Here is a 22,037-nt window from a genome sequence, read left to right on the forward strand (position 1 = left end):
GTACCGCAGTAGGCAAACTTTAGAGAGAGCACACAGCTCTCGTGCAGGTGCAGCTGGTATTTGTCTGGTTTGGAGACGTGCAGCACTTCTACATTACTGCTCTCCATGCCCACTGCGAGCCACTCCCCCGTAGGACAGTAGCCCAAAGAGAAGATCTACACAGACATGAACAGAAACGAGGTAAAATATGTGATTAAAAAAACTTCCAGTATGTTTTTAGTATGATTCAGCTGCTCTTTCAGTTTGCTGAACCCCACTTCCCACAGTTCCCTGGTGCTGCAGTACCTGTGAGGTGAAGTCGTGCTGCTGGAGCTGCCGGCCCTCTCTCAGGTCCCAGCAGCGCACTGTGTTGTCCAGACCCCCCGTCCACAGTTTGGTCCCGTCGTTGGAGATGTCGATACAGCTGGCTCCGTCTGTGTGGCCCTGGAACTGCCTGTGGACGAGGAAAAACAATAAACATGAACACTAATTACACTATTATACAACTCGAGTTTCTGACTAGAATCTGATGAATTGTGCAATTTAAGTCACTCTACTCTGGTAGCTGGTGCCTCTGTGGTTACCTGACGAGCGTCTGGTTGTGCAGGTCCCACACTACGATGTTGCCGTCGCTGCAGCACGAGAAGCACACCTTGTTGTCTGGACTGATGGCCAGCGCGTAGCAAGCTGGAGCGGAGGACGTTAACTCCGCCTTAATGCGTGGAGTGGGCGTGGCCAGGTCCCAGATGGACAGAGTGCTGGCTTCCCCTCCAACTATCAATGTCCGCCCATCTGGGAGGAGCTTGCAGGAGCGGATGTAGTTGTCCCTGTTCTGATTGGATGAAGCAAGAAAAAGTTCTATGAAGTTGACAGATGCTGACTTTAAAATAACAGCTTTGCAAAAATGTAGCATTTTATATACTGAAATGGACAAAAGTATGAACAAAATCGAGGCATCAGGATGGCTGCTATTACTGTTGCTAGATATGAGACATGCTGATTTAGGCATGCAGTGCTAACTAGTGTTCATCAGCATCCATTACGTCTCAAAGCTCTGGTTCAAAACTAAAGCAGTTTTGGACCAAAGATCTTCACTGATCTGCTACATTTTGTAATTACAGGGAATTTTTTTGATTTTAACTTTGATTTTCCACTAATATTATTTCAAACCCAACAAAGTGTTATATAACCTCTTTGCTGTTCCGACCTGACTCCTTATAGATTATTGAAATTTTAGCATTTTTACAAACTGTACTGTAATAAGAGCCCCCCTACGTAGAGCGACTGAGAGAGGGTGAACTGACCAGACAGTCCAGTTGGGCCATGGGGCTTTTGCTGCCCGGCTGGCTGATGTCCCACACTTTGACGCAGCCTTTGCCGCCGGTGTAGACGTGCCGCGTGGAGGTACTGATGGTGACGGCGCACACCACCTCTCCGTGGCTGAGGGTGTGGATCTGGCGGGCGTGGCGAGGAATGCCAGGGCCCAGGAGGGCATCAGGAGGGAAGGGCACCGGCTGCATCTGCCCATCTGCACTCACATGGAACGAGTAGGCACTGGAGAGAAGGTGAAAGAGAGAGATTGATGGTGGGAGATTTCAAGACATCTCTTGTCAGGAGCCAGATGAGCAAGTAGAAAGATGAAGAACAGCAGAAGGAAGGATTCAAAAATAAGAATAAAAGTTGGAAAACTTACGGCTTTCCTGAGGCTGCAGGCTGAAGGCTAGCAGGTAGGCCCGGGACCCTCATGTGGGGGTGAGGGGACTCATAGCCCACCTAAAGGACGCAAAGACAAAACTTAAAATGCACACTGAATCTCAAGGGTGCAGGCAACATCTTTACAGGTAGCTCAGCATTTTCATGGGTTACATTCAGTTTCTGTAGGGTAATGCAGATAATGCTCTAGATCAGGTGTGTCCAGCTCTGGACTTGGAGGGCCTTAGTCCAGCACAGTTTGGTGATTTTCCTGCTCCAACACTCCTGATTCAAATCAGCAGCGAGTTACCAGGTTTAGTACATCTCTTCAAGTGAGAAAGCTGTTTTGGAACTGGACACCCCCCAGTCTACAGCAATGTAGTTGTGCTTTGGACCTGAGGTGCATTAAAAAATTGTAAATCAAAGAAGAAACAGATCTATTTATATTGTAGAAATGATAAAACGGCATCTCACCCCAGGTGAGCGTCCATATCCAGCAGCAGCGGCGGCGGCGGCAGCAGCGGCCGCGGATCCGTTCATGTGAGGGGAGACGAGGTGCAGACCAGCTCCGTACCCTGCAGCCCCCGCCAGCTCTCCGTTAACCCCCGGAGGAGGCAGGCCGAAAGCTCCTGTAGGATACGCCCCCTGCACGGCCAACGGGTTCCTCAGACCCAGAGCTGATTCACAACACACAGCAGTTTGTCAACAGGGCAGTCTGTTTTTATTACGGCAGATTAATAATCATCACGGATGTAGATGATTACAAAAGTTTGAACACCCATATTTTGTTCATTTTCAGTTAACACATCTTCTACAAGGAACCAACTAAAATATGCCATTTTCTGCAAATTTTAGTGCACAATTTCTATTTCGTTGGAACCAGACATTTTTCCAAGCAATTTTGAGCCGTATCTTTTGGTCCGTTCACCATGAAATTTATGCACAATGTAAAGCCCAACAGGTATTTTCAAATTATGTCAAAAACTGGAAAACAACAAAAATGGAGATATGAGGTTTTGTTCCTACAGCAGCGATTTATTTCAACATATGGGAAAAAAAAAAAAAATTATATATATATATATATGTGTGTGTGTGTGTGTGTGTGTGTGTCTTTGCACATTATGTTTTTTTCCCCCCAATTCAGCAAATAAACACTAACTGTGCGTTAAAATGCGCAAATCTAAAAAGTGTGCTCTGTAGAAGTCTATATAGAGGTCTATATAAATCTGTAATTTCACCAAAAATTTTCAAAACACAAACACACACACTCATCTGGAATAACCCACAGTAATAAAGCAACATTTTGATTGGTTGTAGGGCTCATTTGCATATTGCAGCCTTCTGCAACTGTACTGCAGAGGCCAATATCACAACAATGATTAAACAAAATGAACTGTGGAGTCCTACTACACAGAAGACCCTCATTATTATATCACAATACTTGGGATACAGTTGTGCTGTGATATTGTGAGAGATCTGCGATGACATATATTACGGTTTATTATTTTTGACTCTTATTCCTTCAAAAGAAAACTGTTTTATCTAATGAATATTACACTTTATTCATCTCACTCTGCTCTTTTCATTGAAGCAAAACAGACCTGTGAAGTAGACAAATCAACATTCAAAAAACTGTACATACATTTACATATTTGGCAGATGCTTTATCTTGTAAAGCAGATAAGCAACAGACTTTATCCTCCCATATTTAACAAATGCTGTTATCCAGAGTGATGGTGAATGTAATGTTAGGATTCTCGCCCATTCTTCCCTGAGAGGGGCGAGAGTTTAATCCACTACACTATCTAACTTCCTAAAAGATCCACTAATAGAAACCTGGGCCTCCCCAGAAAGAAACAGTGTCATCTCACAGAAGGACATGCATTATGTTAATCTGCTGGTCTAACAATGGGCTTAATACACATTACAATGGTCACAAATAATTCACAAATATTAATTTTTGGGCCTTAGCATATAGATGTTATATTGGCTCCAGCATCCCACGCCCCCCCTGAAGATGAATGAATGAATGACAACAATTGTTTCCTCTGAGGTCTAGAAGGCAGATTTTCATATGTAATATTTTAAATATATATATTTTTAATTTTTTTTTTTAAAAGAATTACATTTCATTTTCTGTCTCTGTCACTCGGTAGACCACATTTGACATTGAAACTGCACTTGGGTAATTAATTATTATTAGTATGCATCGTGGCCGGACACTGGAGACATTGAGAGCAGACATAGTTTGAGCACCTCAAATACCTGCTGATACAGAGTCCTGCAATGCTAGCTTATCTGTTTTAAAATCACTGGGCAGTATTTGAGCCCAGCATCAATTAACCTAATGCTTTGTCCATCAGACTGCACGTCAGGCACTGTACACAAGCAATAATCCCTGAAAAAAGGTATAAGACACTGAAGACCACTACTGCCCTCTGCTGGCTGCCCTGACACAGCCCACAGCTCCAATGATGAAGACATCTTTCAGACACATGGATTTCTCTGGACTATAAGCCTTTGAGGGTCTTACCGAGAGGGTCCACACCTGGCTTGCCCGGGACAGGGCGGAACTGGGGTGGGCCACTGGGGCCTGGGGTGGACGAGTCTTGGGACATGGGTGTGCCTGGCTTCAGCACTGGAGTACTGGACTTCTCTCTCTAGGAGCAGGGAGACAAACGTATACATAGTATGATGGAGTGCACGGCCTTTACGTGGAGCTTCTGAGAAACTGAAAGAAGCTTTTGCCGAACTTTGACTAGCATTTGTTTCTGTCTAGCAGATGCTAAGGAACTGCTGCATCTACGACAAATCAAATGTGTCGCCTTGCATGCTTTTTATCAGATATAATGACACGGTCATAACGTTAATACAATGGAGAGTCCCTGACTCGTTTGGAATTTATCATCATTTTCCTTCTGCAAGCTTTCTTTTTATATCATCCATGACGAACAGTTTGCTTTGGTGTACACTAGAGAGACTCACAGAATTTAAATCTCACTCATATACATTAAAAAATGTGCTGAAAAAGGACCTGATGATGTAAAGTTGAAGCTCTAAGTTTACATACATGCCACATTTATTTAAACTCAGTTTTTCCTGACATTTAATCCTAGTACACATTCTAGTACGTACATTTTAAGAAATGTGAAATTTCTTAAAATCATCACATTCACGTTCAACTGTAGGAGACAGTCCTTCTTGCATGGTACAGTAACTTTGTGGTCCCATGGCCATTGGATGTTTTTGTTCGAACAAATGAAGAAAGTATATTCAGGTGTTTGAAAATTGCTCCCAAAGATGTAGGCAGGCCCTAAAATACTGCCACAGGTACACCTCCATTTAACTCAAATGATATCAATTAGCTTATCAGAAGCTTTTAAAGCCATGATATCATTTTCTGGAATTGTCCAAACTATTTAAAGGCACTTGGTGTATGTAAACTTCTGACCCAGTGCAGTTTTGATATAGTGAACTATACGTAAAATAATCTGTGCACATTTGCTGATAAAAGTTGCTTGTGTTATGTACAAAGTAGATTCTAAACAACCTGCTAAAACTATAGCTTGTTGACATTGAATCTGAGGGGATAAATGTGAGTTTTAATGACTCTAAATCTAATGTCAAGTCTAAATGGATGTAAACTTATGACTTCAACTGTATGTGAGAAATTGGCCTGAACCCATCCTGAAACCTGATGTATTATCAGGAAGAAGGCAACTTTCGGGGGTGAGTGATTCAAGATGTGGGAGGATCATGTGGATGCCTTAAGGCTTTTGCAGACCAGGCATGAATTATTTGTGCAGTTTATTCGCACGTTAACAAACTACCAAACGTGTATAACTGATGATATTTTGCAGAATAAACACGATTTTTCAGATGGCGAAACGTAACATTTCACTCGCTCTGTTTGACTTTTGCAAACTTTCGCAGACAACACAACCTCACGCAACCAATCACAGCAGTCTGTCATTGGCATTACGACACTAAGATGACTGATCGTCTGTATCCTAGCAACTAGAACTTTTGGAGGAAAAAAAGCCAAAACAGGAAAAGGATTACTGCTTTGTCACAGATGGTGTGAACATCTCCAAAAGCAGCCCAACTGTGTTATGGACATTTGAGCTATATGGTAAACACACTCAAAGTTTCAGCTCCTGAATAAAGCAATGAAGCTCTCCACACCACTTTCACTTCTCCAAAATGGAGAGTAGCTTGAAGACATTCTGCCTGTTCGTTTGTTTTTTCTAGTGCAAACAACACAGCTAAATAAATAAATAAATAAATAGTTACAACAAGAAAATGTATCCCGATATTTTGCATTTCTGTAGTTTATTCACATCATGTTTGGTGTGTAACTGTCTTTAGGATGGGGAAAGAAAAACATTTTGTGTGTGTGTGTGTCTGTGTGTGTCTGTGTGTGTCTGTGTGTGTCAGGGAAGGTAAAAAGAGAAAATATGGAAGGCTCATCTGGTTGTTTCAGGATGGAGAAAACCATGCTGTGTGGGCTGGAAGTGGCTCGTGTTGATGCCTTAGGATGGGGAACAACGTGTGTGTATGTGAGAGAGAATGTGAGTGCACCAGAGGGGGAGAAGTTTGGGGGAGGGGGGTGTAAAATGATGTGGAAGGCTCATCGGGTTGCTTTAGGAGGAAGAAGAACATGTTATGAGCGTGAGAGGGTGTGTGTACTGTGGGAGCCTCATCTCCTTGCTTTAGGGCAGGGAAGAACATGCACCGTGTCTTGGAGGTCTGCAACTCGACCCAAGCCAGATGAGGGCCAAGAAAATATCACATTTCGAGAGAGCTTTCATCAGACCTGGGTTTGTTTTCTAATGAGCGATTTCTTTTATGGAACAGGTTTTGCATATTCTGTCTCTATCTGGGCTTCCAGCCACCAATTTTTAAAATGCGTTAAAAAAACTGTAAGAGCAACAAGAAAAGTAAGAAAAAAGCTTTAAATATCACAAAACCGTGTTTACACTTTACATGTATTGATAAAATAAAAAAAAATGTGAAAGAACACTGACTTTGCAATTTTACGTCCTCTCAGAATTAATTGCACTGGCGGCATTTGCAAGAGTTTGGTGGGTGACAGCGAAGTGATACAGCTATTCCACTCCTTATTAAAGCCACTGCCCACTACGCCTTGCTGCTTTGAACTCGAGGCTACAGCTATGTACAGCTGACAGAGGGCCGTTAAAACTGCTCTACTGAGAGCTAATCAAGGTGTGAATCCCTCCATCGTATATACCACGCATGGTGAGCTAGAAATGTCATGTCATTTCCAGGAATTTGCGTAAAACAGCTGATGGAAATACTGATTGTGTTGCATTTTCTTTTACCAACTTTTCGCAACTTTGCTTAAAATTCGCAAAAAACTTTAAATGAAAATCCTGTTTCACACTTACGAACTGTCCTCTCTCTCGTAATGTTAGCTGCATTCGGAATAGCACCAAGGTTCAAAGAGTGAGTGAACGTGTCCTAAATGAAACCACAGATGATGAGTGGGGTGTGGTTGGGTTATCGGAAAAGTCAGAGCAGATCTTCCTCCTAGCTTGTGATGCTCTCCTGAAATTTGTTAATAATGTTTGCAATAGCAAGAGGAACTTGTGTAGTGAGGCTAACAGTTGATCAGTGGTCAGTGGATGCTGTTCTCAGTCAGGTACGTTTGTCAATCCCAGAAAAATATACTGATGGTAAAGACTGTTTGTGTATTACAGATGTATAAAATACCAGTTTATCCCAGAATGACATTTTGTTGTTGCTCAATTCAAGCACTTAGTAACAGTGTAAAGCACCATAAAAGCACGTCTGCCACAATACGTCTCTATTAGTGCAGCAGAGCAGGTTCAGGTTTTGAATTATCAGTACCAGTCGGGCCTGTTTGGGTCGTTCTCAAAGTCGAAGGCCTGGGTCAGGTTTAAGCCCCCGTGAAGAACTGCAGTGTACATAAGTGACAGAAGGTGAGTGTGTACCGGAGGAGGCTCTTTGCTGCGGGACGGTGAAGCAGCGCTGCTTGAAGAGGCGAGGGAAGTGGGGCTGGCCTGGGGCAGGGGCTCCTTTCGGGACGGGGGAAGCTTATCTAAGCCGTTCTCTCTGGAAGAGTACGAGTGAACGCTCCGTGGAGACGAGGGGTCCTGTGTGAAGAAGTGGGAGACACCACAAGCTCCTTTTACATCAGCTCTCTTCTAAGCCAAGTTCAACACAATGCCAGTAAGAAACTAACCTCGTCCACCACCAAGTTATCGTCACTCTTATCTGCATCGCTACCCTGAAGGAGAGAAAAAAGGCTCAGTTTTAGAAACCGAACAGTTTATTCACTTTCTGAAAATTAAAACTTCACAGCTTATCGCTTTAAGGTGGTAAATCATAAGAAATTGTATTATAATGTTTAACAATAGGACACATTCTATAATATTCAACCTCACATAAAGAGCCTCACTCACGTAGTCTGTGAACTCCTTCTCATCTGCTTTTCTTTTCTTGCCATTGCTGAGGTAGTCTGACGGCCTGCCTTTGTCTCCATTTGATAAGGAGCTCTGAGAGAGAAAGTGAGAGAGCGAGAGAAAGGGAGAAGAGCGGCAGAGAGAGAGAGAGAGAGAGAGAGAGAGCGGCAGAGAGAGAGAGAGAGAGAGAGAGAGAGAGCGGCAGAGAGAGAGAGAGAGAGGGGGATAAATCAAATCAACTCCATAACTGCTGGACCCAGAGGCAATAAAGCAGCCTAATGCATGGCTGACTGCTCTAAAGGAGCAAGGGTGAAAAAGAGGGAAAAAGAAAAGCAGAGAGGGAGGAGCAAAGAAAAAGACAGAAAGCAGACAGAGAGAGGATGACTGACCAAAAAAAACACAGAAAGAGCAAAGGGAGGATGAAAGTGCAAGAAACAGACAGAAAGGAAGGAAAGGGCAGGGGAAACTGCAAGTCTGGGTGGGGTTGGGTGATGGGGTTGGGTGGTGTGGTGGTGGTGGTGGGGGGGTGGTTCGGACGAAGAGAAAGGATGAAGAAGTGATACTCACCGGCCCAGCCTCGCGATCTGTGTGGAGCAGAGCAGGCCCACGTTCCCGAAGCCAATCAAAACGACCCAAACAAACAAAGCATGAGTAACATACTCAAATTAGTGCATTACAACCAACATATTTAATAACAGCACATATTTAAGGGCCCGAATCCTGAAGAAACAAGTTTTAAAAAAAATTAATAAATAAGTGGTTGTTGTACTTTGTAAACAATGTTAAAGTCTATACAGTCCATCTGTGGAAACTAAAATGCAAAAAGAGCCTGGTATTTTGAATCATCATGATAATGATGTCACAACCATGAAGCATTTCCATACAACCAATCTTTCAACCTACAGCTGTTTAGCTCATCCATTAACAAAGTGATAAGGAGTTTTGTTACTGCAGACACATTTAAGGGCCCATATCCTGTAGGAACATGCTAAGTTATTTCATTTATGTTGCAAAGTTACTGGAGCTGAAGGTGGTGAGGAAATACTGTTCTGTTTAACTTAACACGTTTTCAAAGGATTCTGGTATTACAGAAACTTCTTAAGTCTGAAGTCTTATCTGCTTAGTCACCATGACAAGCAACATGAAGCTATTACAGGTCAACAGTTCTTAAGTTCATAATATGATAATTAGCTCCAGATTAACTCCAGATAAGAAAACAGTATTACAGAAACTTCCTAACTAGAGCTATCTAAATTCTGTCTCAACTTTAAGATAAGCCCAAATCTGTCTTAACTTCTGTTTTAACTATATGTTTCTATTGTTTTATGCAGTAACAGGCATCACTATAAGTAGCATAATGACGCTACATTTATCTACACTGAAAACAGTGCTTGACTTGAGTTTTTTCTAAGTGTTTTAAAACCCCAGACGCTGCCGACACGACCTCCACCATCCCTCTTATTACCTGTGTTAATGTTGTTGATAAAATATTACAGTGATGGTGGTGAATAATGGACACAGAGCTGAACGTGTGTCTGTTTAATAGGAGGAATAACGTTAGCGCGGTTGGCTAACGTGTTTAGGAGACTGAAACTGAAACTGCAGAGCAGCGATGCTCTGATAAACAGCACAAAGCTCTGACACAATATACTTAACTTTCCATTTATTGTTTATCGTTTATCAGTAACGGTAGCTAACGTTAACCACCTGGCTAACTAGCTTGATTACTTTGACTACGTGTTTACGTTTCAGCTGTATGCGCGTGTGGTCGGTTGCTAGGTACCAGGCATGACAGTTAATGAAGTTAAGTTCTTGAAGTGAGATAAGATGCTGTAAGATAAGATTCCTAAATCACGATAAGATTTGCTTCTATAATACGAATTTGTGAAAACTTAAGATCTGACAGGTAAGATTTAAGACAAAAAGAACTTTCGGTAATACGGCCCCTGATCTCTGAAAAGAGTAGGGTTTCTGAGGGTTCATCTCGAATGCAAGTCACTTTTTGAACCTGGTGTGTCTGAACTCACTTGCAAAGAGATCAGCCAATCAGAAGAGCTCGTTTACATGCTCCAGTCTTGCAAAACGATCAAGTAAAAATAACCTATGAATGTTTTTGGTACATCAGACCACAAGCATAGAATATGGGCCATTTACCGTATCCTACAGCATTACCATTTACATCAGAGAAAAATACTGCGTCTTGTGGTTTGTGTCTCAGAACAGCCCAGGAAATCATCCGTTATCTAATTAGTTTGAGATTAAACAGTAAATGTGACTGAACGGCAGAGGTGCAGTTGTGTCCAGCTGGACGTGGCTTTTACCTCGGTGGTGCTCTGCGGCCGCGGCTGCTGCTGCTACGGCCTCCAGATGGGCTCTTTCGTCCTTGGCGGCCAGTTGGGCTCCCAGTGCCCCGGACAGGGCCAGCAGGCCCGAACTGCCCCCCAGAGCCAGGCCAGGGTGGGGTAGGCCCGATGGGTGAGGGGCCATGGGCAGACCCTGAGCAGCATGCTGGGAGAGGTGCTGAGCCTGCAGCTGTTGCTGAAGTGGAAGGAGAGAGAGAGAAAGAGGGACAGAGAGAGAGAGAGAGAGAGAGAGAGAGAGAGAGAGAGAGAGAGAGAGAGAGACACACACACACACACACACACATAGAAAAAGAGAAAAAGAAGAAAAATACATATTTGAGTTAAGGGGACATGCAGGGCAGCCACAGGGCCTGAAATAGAGGGAGAGGGACCATGGAGCCCAGGGGAGTTTGGGGAGGGGGGTGGGGCAACTTCAGTGCAGTTCCAACACTGCTGTAACACACACGCACAGATACACTCTCACTATGTTAAAAATAAACATGGCAAACAACAAATAATAATCTTAACGTAACTGAATGACAAGCTCTTTGATCTGAAGGGAAAAGCAAGATTTATCATAAATAAATAAATAACAATAACTAAAAAAAAAAACAAAAAAAACTTCAAAACCAAAAATAATGATTTCTGTAAGAAAAGCCACCCCATGAGAGGGACCATCCTGAACTACATGCCTGAAATTCTTTAAGCGTACATAAAATAATCTGCTAGAAAAGAGTGACCACTATGGTGTGAGGCTATTTACAAAATTATTTTTCACATGAACACTGTCCAAGCTCTCCATTTAGAATTAAACAGGTTTTGATGTTGCTGTGGACGTAAGACTGACACTTGCAAAATCTGATACTGCTTTTCAGTTTTAGCGATATATTTGATCGAAAACAAGCATTTTCTCCATAATCTATTTAATGCACTTTACTCATCATCTTAAAATCCATAAAAAAAGTAAACAAACAGTAGATTTCCTTTTTGAGAATGCACTTACATACAGTTTCTTTTGGGGTAATTTTGAAAAAATTACTTAGAACAAAACAGTCCTAATAAAACCAAGGTAGGTGTGTTAGATTAAGACATTCTATTAGCAGAAAGTACTTACGCTAACTTTTTTAAGCTTGCTTTAGTAAAATTAATATCATTTTATTCGTGGTACTGTGATATATTTAGACAACATTATTGAGTGCGTTTACATGCATTTAATAATCCGATAACTGCAGAAAATCAGATTTTGTCAGTAATCCGATCAAAGCGTTTACATGAGTAATCAGATAACTCCAGGTCTACATGAGTCAGGCAGTAATCGGATTTCTGCTTTACAACCAGCGAGTAAACTCACAGAAGAAGACACAACGTAAACTTTAAGGTAAAACTTGATGCTGTTTTAAACATCAACACTTTACCAGAAAATATGAACATATATCATCTAGAGAACGAAGAAAATTTAAATCCTTCATTTCGTCAAGCATGTAGTTGGTTTCAGCTTCTCTCCAAAAGTGTTTTGCTTCGTCTCACAGCAACGCTGCTAGCTTATATCCGGTACTGCGGCCTGTTTCGCACATGCGCAGACTGAGAAATCCGGAAGAAATCAGAGTAAGAGTTTATATGCACTGAGAAATCCGATTACTGAGCTAAAATCCAGCTCTCTTTATCGGATTTCTTAATCTGATTTTTGAAGCTTTACTCCGATATAAGAAATCGGAGTATGCTGTTTACATGACCATTTGAATAATCAGATAACTGCAAAAATCAGATTATGATCAGATTGAGTGCATGTAAACGCACTTGTTGACACTAAAATGCCTCAATACTGTCCAGCCCTAAATAACCTTCTGGCTCATTTCCCACCACACGACTAAGCGCCATAAGGAAGAAGAACCCACTTGCAACCCAGCTGCTCAATCTGACCTACTAATCTGACAATACAGATCAACAACCAATCTTCAACCTGACTGAAACAAAAATAAATAAATTTAAAAAAAAAAAAGGGATGAGAAGATGGAAGTACACACTGTGGGAGGCAGAGGGGGGAGTCCACGTACCCCTATCGATGCATTCAACTCCCCCATAGTCACCTGTTTGGCGCGTTCCATGGCCTGGACCACCTGCTGCTGGTGCTGTGGACAGGAGTCAGAAAAACAAACAGTAAACAACAAACAAAAACAAATAAACAAGCACAGAACCTAGAGGTATCAAACTATTCCACACGCATGAACCTCATCTAAACACTGGACCTGCATCCATTAAATACAAGCTGACCGTTTTCTCTTTGTGGGGGCAAAGCAATGCTTTTGTGGAAGAGTTTGAGAGAGAAAGATGCAGCATGTGAAAAAAAAGAGCAAAGAAAAAATGCAGGGCAAAAAAAAGACTGTGTGAGAAAGAGAAAGGGAAAAAAAATGTCACAGACTGAGTGGGTTTAAAAAAAAAAAAACAATATGACTCACTGCAGTGTGTGTGTGTGTGTGTGTGTGTGTGTGTGTGTGCGCGTTGCTCTTTGTTTCACCTCCTGTGAGAGGAAAGGGATGAGCTGTGCACAGATCACGTTCAACCGCTTAGCAATCTCCGTCTGCAGAGAGAGAGAGAGAGAGAGGCAAAGAGAAAGGAAAAGACAGCAAGAGAGAAAGAAAAAAAGAATAATGCAGGAAAGAATGAAAAAAAGAGAAAAAAGAGCAAAGAGGCAGAGAGACAACAAGAGAGTGAGCAAAAGAGCAATGAAAAAAAGCAAGGAAGAGGGGATTGCAAAAGAGAGAGGGAAAAAGAGAGGGAGGGAAAGAAGACAGTGAAAGAGCAATGGAGCAAGCAAGAAGGAAAAAAGTGGGACGTGGGGGAGAGATAGAGGCAAACAGAAAAAAACAGAGGAGAATGAGCAAGCAAGAAAATAGAATGATGGAGGAAAAGTGAGAGAGAGAGAGAGAGAGAGAGACAAACAGAGAGAGAAAGAGAGAGAGAGAGAGAGAGAGAGAGAGAGAGAGAGAGAGAGAGAGAGAGAGAGATATTATCAATCAACACAAGAGATAGTGACTTGCTCCCTCTACATGTGTACACACACACAGAGAGCTAGTAAATATTTCAGTTCTCCACATCTGGTTAATGCTAATGACTGTGTAGTGAGGAGGGGGGATGGAGGGGGGGGTGGTGGAGTGAAATATTCATGCCCAGCATCTGCTGTCCTGCTCCAGCCACAGAGAGCCGATATGCTCTCTGAGAGCCTCTCAGTGCTGAAGGTCAGAGCAGAGCTGACACTCGGAGTAGAGCTGAGCCTCTGAGTGGCTGGACTGCTGGACAAAGCTCAGGCCAGTAAACCGAGGGTCCATGCTGGACACCTCATCATCCGTGCATGTGTGTTTATATGGTCATTTATTAGCTACCTGAACAACTAAAACAACAACACTGAACATGCTAATACCCCTCATACAGTTATATTCATTACTACCCACAGCTATCGTCTTGCTAGCATCACCCATCACACACTCATTTTTTAATTTTAATTTTTTTTAATGTAAAACCAGGTATTACACACTCCTTAAATAGCGAAAATCCACGACTTTCCTCATGACACAAAATTAAATTTCTATGCCAAACATTTAGCACAGTGCGGCGTGATCTCACCTATACAAGCATGCCATGATACTGACATGACATCATTTTCCAGTTTTAGTGACATTTTTATATTTATATATTTATACATTGATATATTTCATAGATAATGAGTATTTTATTTGATGCAGTTCACTCATGGCATCCAAGCCCTGACAGTTAATGGTGTGATCTGCTGAAAATCGATAAAAAAAAAACAAGGACAGTCCAGGTGCCTCATTAGATTTCACTAACTTTATTAATGAAGAACTTTAAAAGCTGCACTATATAACATTTGGGGATTTGGAGGCCCCTCTGGTGGAAATGTGTAACTGCACGCTGCAGAAGAACATTTAGTAACATCAGTTGTACTTCGGATCCCCGCAAACACATCAAGTCTGTGAATGAGCTGAAAGAGCATTCAAAGAGATCTCAGTAAAACCTGGTGTCTTCTGAGGATGAAAGTGAAATATCTACTCGTCATCACTACATCATTGATTTTACTTTTGAGACCTGGAACATCCAGCCAGACCTACTTTTTTAGTCTGTGCATGCAAAATCTGACCCGACACCTGACTTTTAAATGGTTCTTTCAAACTTTACAGGGCAACTTGCACCAGCACACACACCATATTTGACACTAAGATTTGAAAATCACAATGTTGAATTTTATTGGTACCGTCCAGCGTTCTTAACTTAGCTGTTCTGAGAGGAAAACATGAATAATGAAATATTAAAACATCATAAGCACACAATTAATAAGCCAGAATGAAGTTTAAATGAAACGACTGAGTGAATTTGAAGTTTGACATTATGAATATGTGCACCAGGTTTAACGCTCCGAGCTCAGAGAACAGATCTGTCATTTTGCCCACTACATAAATATTCCATAAAAATAAGAGCCTACATATTTTGTTTTGACTCCTCTGTCGTCCCACATTTATGTCCATTGATTTTATTTGTAAAGAGAGGTTTAGGGTTTTGACAAAACACAGAACACAGCCGTGTTACACATGCACAGCATAGTGATCAGACTGACTCCATTACCTATTTTACTACGTTTAGCTACATATGAGGATTTTTACAGTATTTACAAGGGTGATTTAGGGATAGTGAGAGTCGGTTCATAACTCTGAGTGCCCAGAACACAGAGACTGTGTTTACTGAGAGCACCTCAGCGGTTTAGCTCATCATTTCTTAATGTAGCTGCAGGGTTTGATGTTTGTTTAGCCAGCCGCGTTGCAGACCGAGCGCAGTGAAGAACCTAGTTACGCTGGTCTCAGTCTGAGTTGTAGCAGCAATGTTTTAGCCCTTTAATTAGGCTTTTTAATTCTTCTTCTCCACTGTCTGCATGTGAAAACATTTGCCTCAAAGCTAGAAGCGTGCACATCCTGAATGCTAGCTCCTCGGTCAACTAAGATTCATGCCAGTAAATATTACTAAGATTCGTGTTAGTAAAGAGTCTGTGTCCTGCTACATCAGTCTCAGGCCTTGCAGTGTTTTTTGGGTTTTTTTTTTTTTATCTAGACTCTTCAGTGTTTTAAAAGTAATTAGATGATGCACCAAATGAGGGAAAAATCCAGGAAATACCGTAACACTTAGAGGATTTTCATGACTGTGAAAACCGGGAGTAGATCTGAAGGAATGTGTGTACTTAAATGTTGTATTTTCTCTCTTATGCGCAATCTCCCTCTCTCTACATACTAGTACAGTCTAGTACAGGGGTGTCAAACTCAACCACTAAAAGGACCATATTAAAATCTCAACAAACCTGTGGGCCAGAGAATGCCTATGTTTTTATTTCATTTTTAATTAATGTTGCGCTGTAACCCAAACTGGCCACTGTTTATTCAAAATATGCAAAAATTTACAGTTAAATACAGACACTTGTAGTAGACCTTGAAACATTACATGAAAACTTGAAATATTTCTTTGCTGCACGTTCATTAAGACTTGGGCTCAATTTCTGAGCTAACGTTAAGTATAACTGAAGCTAGAGTTGAGGTGTAACCGCTGTCCCATAGTTGGGGTAGTAGAGTCAGACTGCATAGTAGGTTGCAGTGCATGCTGGGGAGTGTAGTTCAGTGCATTGCGAAACGGGCTAATATTAACAACAAAAGACCTATATACTCTTTTATAGCATCTCTGTATGTAATCAAAGTTGGTCTTACTAACCGTTTGCCATGAACAAAATAAAAAGAAAGCTTGCTAAAGGGAAACTGTTTCAATTCCAAATGAGTCAGGGAAGTCTTCACTGTGGAAACTTTATGATGGTCAACACAACACAACAAAGTACACTGGTCACATACAGTTTGATAGCAGGAGGACCAGCACATCGTCTTTTCCGCAATACAATTACTGTGGTTGCAGCTGCTCCACAGCAGCTACTACCCAAAAACAGATGCCTGTGTCCGAGTCCTTCCTCACTCCACTTACGTCGGTGTCGGCTGTAGCAAAACCTCTGTTTTTTGGCCGATCTACTCAGACTCTTAGTAAGAAAGCAAAGCAGACTGTAAAATCGTGTGTGATAATCCATCTGTCTCCTCAGAGCTACAGTAACACAGCTCAGCATGAAGTCTACCCCCCATGAAGCGCATCTTCATTCCTTTCTCTTTATCTGTCCATCTTTGAGAGATAAACAGAACCCCCCACCTTTCTGTTCTCCTCTATCCCTTCCTCTATCCATCCATCCATCCTTCAACACTCTCCCTGGGGAAGCACAATGATTTCTTGTTTGAAAAAATGACAACTAACAAATGACATCTTCAGAGGAGAGAGAGAGGGAGAGAGGGAGAGAGAGAGAGAGAGAGAGAGAGAGAGAGAGAGAGAGAGAGAGAGAGAGAGAGAGGACTGGAAAAAAGAAAGGGGGAAGGAAGGAATGAAAGAGGAGAGCAGGACATAGCAAGAAAAAAAGAAAAAGGTGGTAGTATGAAGGTTGAGGGGAAGAGTAGAAGGGTTTGATGATTTTATTAGCAGAGGGAATTCACAATGTGTATGGAGGGAGGGAGGGAGAGAGAGACAGAGTAAAAAAGAGCGAGAGACAAAGGATGAAGAGGAAAAAAGAGTGAGAGAAAGAGACGAGCAAAAATTAAAGTGACAGAGAGAATGTAAGAGAGAGCAAGAGAAAGGGGTAGTGAGAGAGAGCAGGGAAAGAGAGAATGAGAAAGAAAGAGGCCAGGAAGAGAAAGAGAATGATAAAGAATAGGCAAGAGAGAGAAATAGAGAGCATAAGAGGAGAAAGAGCACAAGAGACAGAGAGAGTAAGGGGAGGGGGAGAGAGAGAGAGAGAGTAAGGGGGGAGAGAGAAAAAAAGAGTGAGTAAGGGGAGAGAGCATGAGAGAGAGAGAGAGAGACAGAGAGAGAGAGCAGTGACCTGATTTAAAGTAAAATTCAGCATGGCCCAAACGTCTGCAGGAGAGAGCCGGGGGGGGATGGGGGGGCGCGGTAGGGGCAATAATAAAAAGCAAGGAAGGTCAGGAAATGTAGATGAAACACACACACACACACACACACACACACACACACACACACACACACACACACTTCCTTCAACACACCACACGAGTGTGTGTGTGTTCAGCAATCACGCACTGTTTGCAGATCCAATCAGTTTGTTTGTTGACAAATTTCAAAGTTCAGCCTGACCAACTGCACACTGAGCTCAATTACTTGAATAAAAGACCAAAATCACCCCCCAGAGTGCGGACGCAGTGAACCACCGCACACAGACCTTAACTCTGTCACACCTAAAGTCTCACCAGTGACTTTGTCCTGTTTAACTCATTAAGGGCAGTTGGTGTGCACGTCCACTGTGGTCACAGTCCTGTCGAACCGGAGTGCAGCCATGTTTTCTATCACTGTACAGAAAAAGCTCCATGGCGTTGTTGATCAATGAGGTGTGAAGTATTTTCTTGGGATGAGTCTGAATTTTCCAAGTCATGAAAGTTTTTACAAAAATTGAACAGTAAATTAGGAATTCTGGGGCTGTATTAGAGAAACTTTTGAAGTCTGAAATCTTACCTGTTTAGTCACCATGACAACTTTAGCTAGGACTGAATTTAGGACAGAAGCTATTACAGAACAACAGTCCTTACGTTCATTATCTCATCCATTAACTCCAGATTGAAAACAGTATTACAGAAACATCATAACTAGACTAAATCTTCTAAATTCTGTCCCAACTTTAAGATAAACCCCAGAACGACTTAACTTCTGTTTTAACTGTGTGTTTCTGTTTTGTGCAGTGACGGAAAGCACAGTTCACTATAACTAGCATAATGACGTTACATTTATCTACTCTGAAAACGGTGCTTTGACTTGGGAGGGTTTTTTTCTAACAGCGGTTGGCTAAAGTGTTTGGGAAATGAAACTGAAACTGGGGAGCAGCGACGCTCTGATAAACAGCACGAAGCGCCAACACAATATACTTAACTCAGGGTTTATCACACTTTAGTTTTGTTTGACCTCAACAACGGTAGCTAACATTAGCCACCTGGCTAACTAGCTCGATTACTTTGATTATGTGTTTACGTTTCAGCTGTGCGTGTATGGTCGCTTGCTAGGTAACACGACAGTTGATTTTCGACTTTGATCGAGCAAGTTAAGACTTCTTAACTTGAGATGAGATGCTGTAAAATAAGATTCCTAAATCAAGATAAGATTTGCTTCTGTAATATGAATTTGTGAAAAATCTTATCTTGACCTGCAATTTGTTATGAGAGAATTTGTGAATGTAATCTTCTACATTCTCAAATTCTCTCAAACTCTAAGATGTCTCAGCTATATAGACTCCAGAGGGCAGCGTAGAACCTCCCTGTTACATTTTGGTCATTTTTGTTCTCTTATGTCCAGTGAAGGAAGCATAGAAAGACTACTGCAGCCGTTTAAAGGCTACCACAACCTAACAGAGAAGTGCTGAGTCACCCTGCACAGCAGGTGCCATGCAGTTATAGTAGCAGAAAAGTACAGACAAACACCAAGCTCAAACTCATTTTACACTCTTTCATTTTTGAGGGAATAAAACCTTCAACAACATGTAGTGCAGCGCATTGTGAAACAGGCTAATAATAATAGGAAATTAAAATACTTTTGTGGGCCAGATAGGATTAAGTGGCGGGCCTGTTCTGGCCTGTCGGCCTTGTGTTTGACACACAGGATTTAGACTATCGACTTCCACAGTCAAACTCACCTGTTTGTGCATCTCAATGTTGAGGCCGTAGGACATCTCGTAGTACTGAAAAGCAAAGAAGAATTTCATTAGACCTCAGCTTTTATGGAAGTGAACTTTAGCGAAATACTTGAAGACTTTATTATAATACATGATCCGTATTATGATCTTTAGTTTTACCAAGACTTTATAAGCTAACACACCAGTGGTGCCATATTAAAAACTGCCATAAAAAATAATAAAAAACAAAAACACACAATGTTTATATTACCGCACTAAACTCAACTGAACAGCACTTTTACAATGATAAAATATAACTATTGCCCAGTGCCCACCCCATCTGGCCAGAGCAGGCCCGGTTAGCCCCTTAAACTGTAGGCTTATTATTTGGTTATTAACCTTAGGATGTGTCTAGTAACTACACAAGTTATTTATTAGCTTCTACTGTGAACCTCATATGTAAAGTGTGTATATGCAAGAGTGAGGAGCTGAAAGAGTGTCTGGACTGTCTGACCAGTTCTTTTGAGTTTAAGGGGTTAAAGTGGCTGCTGGTCCACATGGCTCTCCGCACTGCTGGAGTAGCTGGTGCAAGGAGCTGGACCCAATCAGAACTGGGAAGAGCTGTCAGAACCACCCGCAGTGTGGTCAGCTGGCTGCTAAATAGTGGTCTGGAATGGGCCAAGAGGAACAATGAAAGCAAGAGAGAGTGAGGGAGAACAAGAGAGAGAGAGTAAGTAGAAAAAAAGAAGGGAGAGAGAGAAAGAGAGAGATAGAGAGAGAGAGAGAAAGAGAGAGAGAGAAGAAAAGGAATTTGAGAGATAAAGGAAGGGGGGAAAGAGATAGAAACAGAGAAAAAAAGGCAGAAAAGAAAGAGAGAGAGACTGACTCAGAAAAAGAGAAAGAGACAGACAGACAGACAGACAGACAGAGAGAGAGAGAGAGAGAGAGAGAGAGAGAGAGAGATCTTGCAGTAAAAGAAGGCATCCTGACAGCTGCCTGTTGTATTCTGTAGCCTTGCCAAGAACCCACACTGTTGCTAGGCGACTCTCAGACTCCAAAAATTATGAGCCAAAAGGAGAAAAAAGAAAGAAAATAGGCAAGAGGAGAGAGAGAGCGCGAGTGAGAGAGAGACACACAGAAAGAGGGACAGAGCACAAGAAGGCATGCAAGAACGAAAGGGCTGAGCCGTCTGCAAGGAGAAAATGCCAGACCAGGTACACAGAGCAGCCCTGACCAGGAGGACCACTGGAGCACTGTGTGTGTGTGCGCGTATGGACAGACTGGTTCTCATGCTCTCTGATGCAAAGCAGAGAATGATAGAAGTCTTGATTTTCACTGCAGGGGCCGAACTGATCTGTACGGCTGATAGAAGACGACTCATATTGATCTGAGAGAAAACCTTCCACAGACTGGTTCTCACTAAGATATGCTTCAAAGCAATTCTGTGTGTGTGTGTGTGTGTGTGTGTGTGTGTGTGTGTGTGTGTGTGTGTGTGTGTGTGTGTTTATTTTCATATATTTTTTGGGCAAAATGATTGTATGTGGGAAACCACAGAAAACATCTACCAACAAAATTGCCCTGACTTTGTAAAGAGTTTTTTAATGAGCTAAAGTTTCTGTTCATTCATCATCTCATCTTTATTAGACACAATAAACGTGGGATATCAATTCATGTAACATGTTTACAAGTTAAATTATGACCCCACGTCCTGCCATAGCATAAAAGCGTCCGTTCGTGTGTGTGAATGTACAAGTCTTACCATCACATAGTGCCTCTGGATTTCTGTCTTCTCTGTAGCCAGTTTCTCACACTCCAGCTTTAGGCTGTAAAGTGAAACGACAAACATTTCAGTTCAAATTTATCAGTTTAAATCTACTTCTGATGTTTCCAGCTTTTATAGTTTTAAGTGTACATGCACTCAACTGAGCTTCTGTGTTAAACTCAGTTCATTAAAACGCTTCCCTACACATGCCATTTGCTGTACTGCGTACTTTTATGGTACTGACTGAACTATTTCAACACTAGAGTATTAAAAATTCCATGTCATTCAATTCCAACTTCAATGATTAAGTATTCAGTCTCATCAGCTTTCATGAGCCAATAAGCATGCTTGTTGCAGACTGGCTAGCTAAAAACATTCCATATGCATGTTACAACACCTTTACATTTACAAAACTGGATGCAATCTGGATTTCTGACTTTGTAGCTGAGCAAGAAAGTCAACATTTATACAAATATAAAATAACCTTTAATAGGTAAAGTACTTTTGTTTAAATACGGTTTACCTATTGTGGCAACCATGATTTTTTAACATCAGGAAAGCTGCAGTTGTGCTCCGTTTTATCTCAAAAGGGCCATCTTTGTGTAGAGTAAACTTGGTGTAAACATTTTTTTTTTTAAACAGCAGAGGGTTCACTGTTACAAGGAAAAAAAATCTTTATTTGATTATATTTAATTGAAAATATCAAAGTTGATTTCTATTCCTAACCACTCACTGATTCCTAAGGGACACTTCTTAAATTACAAACTTGAAACTGTATGTGGCTTAACCAATTTCTGCAGGTCCCCTAGTACAGGGGTCAGCAACATGCGGCTCTTTTACTGCCCTGTTGCGGCTCCAAAGCAGAATCAGATTTTTAAGTAAAAATAAAATATTCCTCCTTTGAAGTAAAATAAAGCTTTTTGACAAGAAATGGTCTTAAACCATTCTGAAGGTTGGCATGCAGACTGCTGGTCACATAGCTAGCAACGCAGATAACAATCTCGCCTAGCTAGTAGCTAACAAAAAGGCAAAGAGAGAGATTTAAGATGAATATCAATAAT

At 41.6% G+C, this 22,037-nt stretch overlaps 1 protein-coding gene across 1 annotated transcript in view; it reads right to left on the bottom strand.

The window, feature by feature from the left end:
- The window catches only part of tle2a (TLE family member 2, transcriptional corepressor a), a 55,613-nt gene that overhangs the window by 1,348 nt on the left and 32,228 nt on the right, over positions 1-22,037 (bottom strand). Inside the window, exons 3-18 of the mRNA XM_036586343.1 lie at positions 20,974-21,037; positions 19,236-19,280; positions 12,975-13,037; positions 12,514-12,588; positions 10,439-10,655; positions 8,685-8,701; positions 8,118-8,210; positions 7,898-7,942; positions 7,647-7,808; positions 4,205-4,331; positions 2,146-2,348; positions 1,673-1,752; positions 1,284-1,533; positions 564-811; positions 286-433; positions 5-155 (exon numbers count right to left, since the gene is read on the bottom strand). Coding sequence (XP_036442236.1) covers positions 5-155; positions 286-433; positions 564-811; positions 1,284-1,533; positions 1,673-1,752; positions 2,146-2,348; positions 4,205-4,331; positions 7,647-7,808; positions 7,898-7,942; positions 8,118-8,210; positions 8,685-8,701; positions 10,439-10,655; positions 12,514-12,588; positions 12,975-13,037; positions 19,236-19,280; positions 20,974-21,037 — 1,988 coding nt within the window. The remainder of the gene's footprint in view (positions 1-4; positions 156-285; positions 434-563; positions 812-1,283; positions 1,534-1,672; positions 1,753-2,145; positions 2,349-4,204; positions 4,332-7,646; positions 7,809-7,897; positions 7,943-8,117; positions 8,211-8,684; positions 8,702-10,438; positions 10,656-12,513; positions 12,589-12,974; positions 13,038-19,235; positions 19,281-20,973; positions 21,038-22,037) is intronic.

Source organism: Colossoma macropomum, unplaced genomic scaffold (genome assembly GCF_904425465.1).
Source record: "Colossoma macropomum unplaced genomic scaffold, Colossoma_macropomum, whole genome shotgun sequence".
Lineage (NCBI taxonomy): Eukaryota > Metazoa > Chordata > Actinopteri > Characiformes > Serrasalmidae > Colossoma > Colossoma macropomum.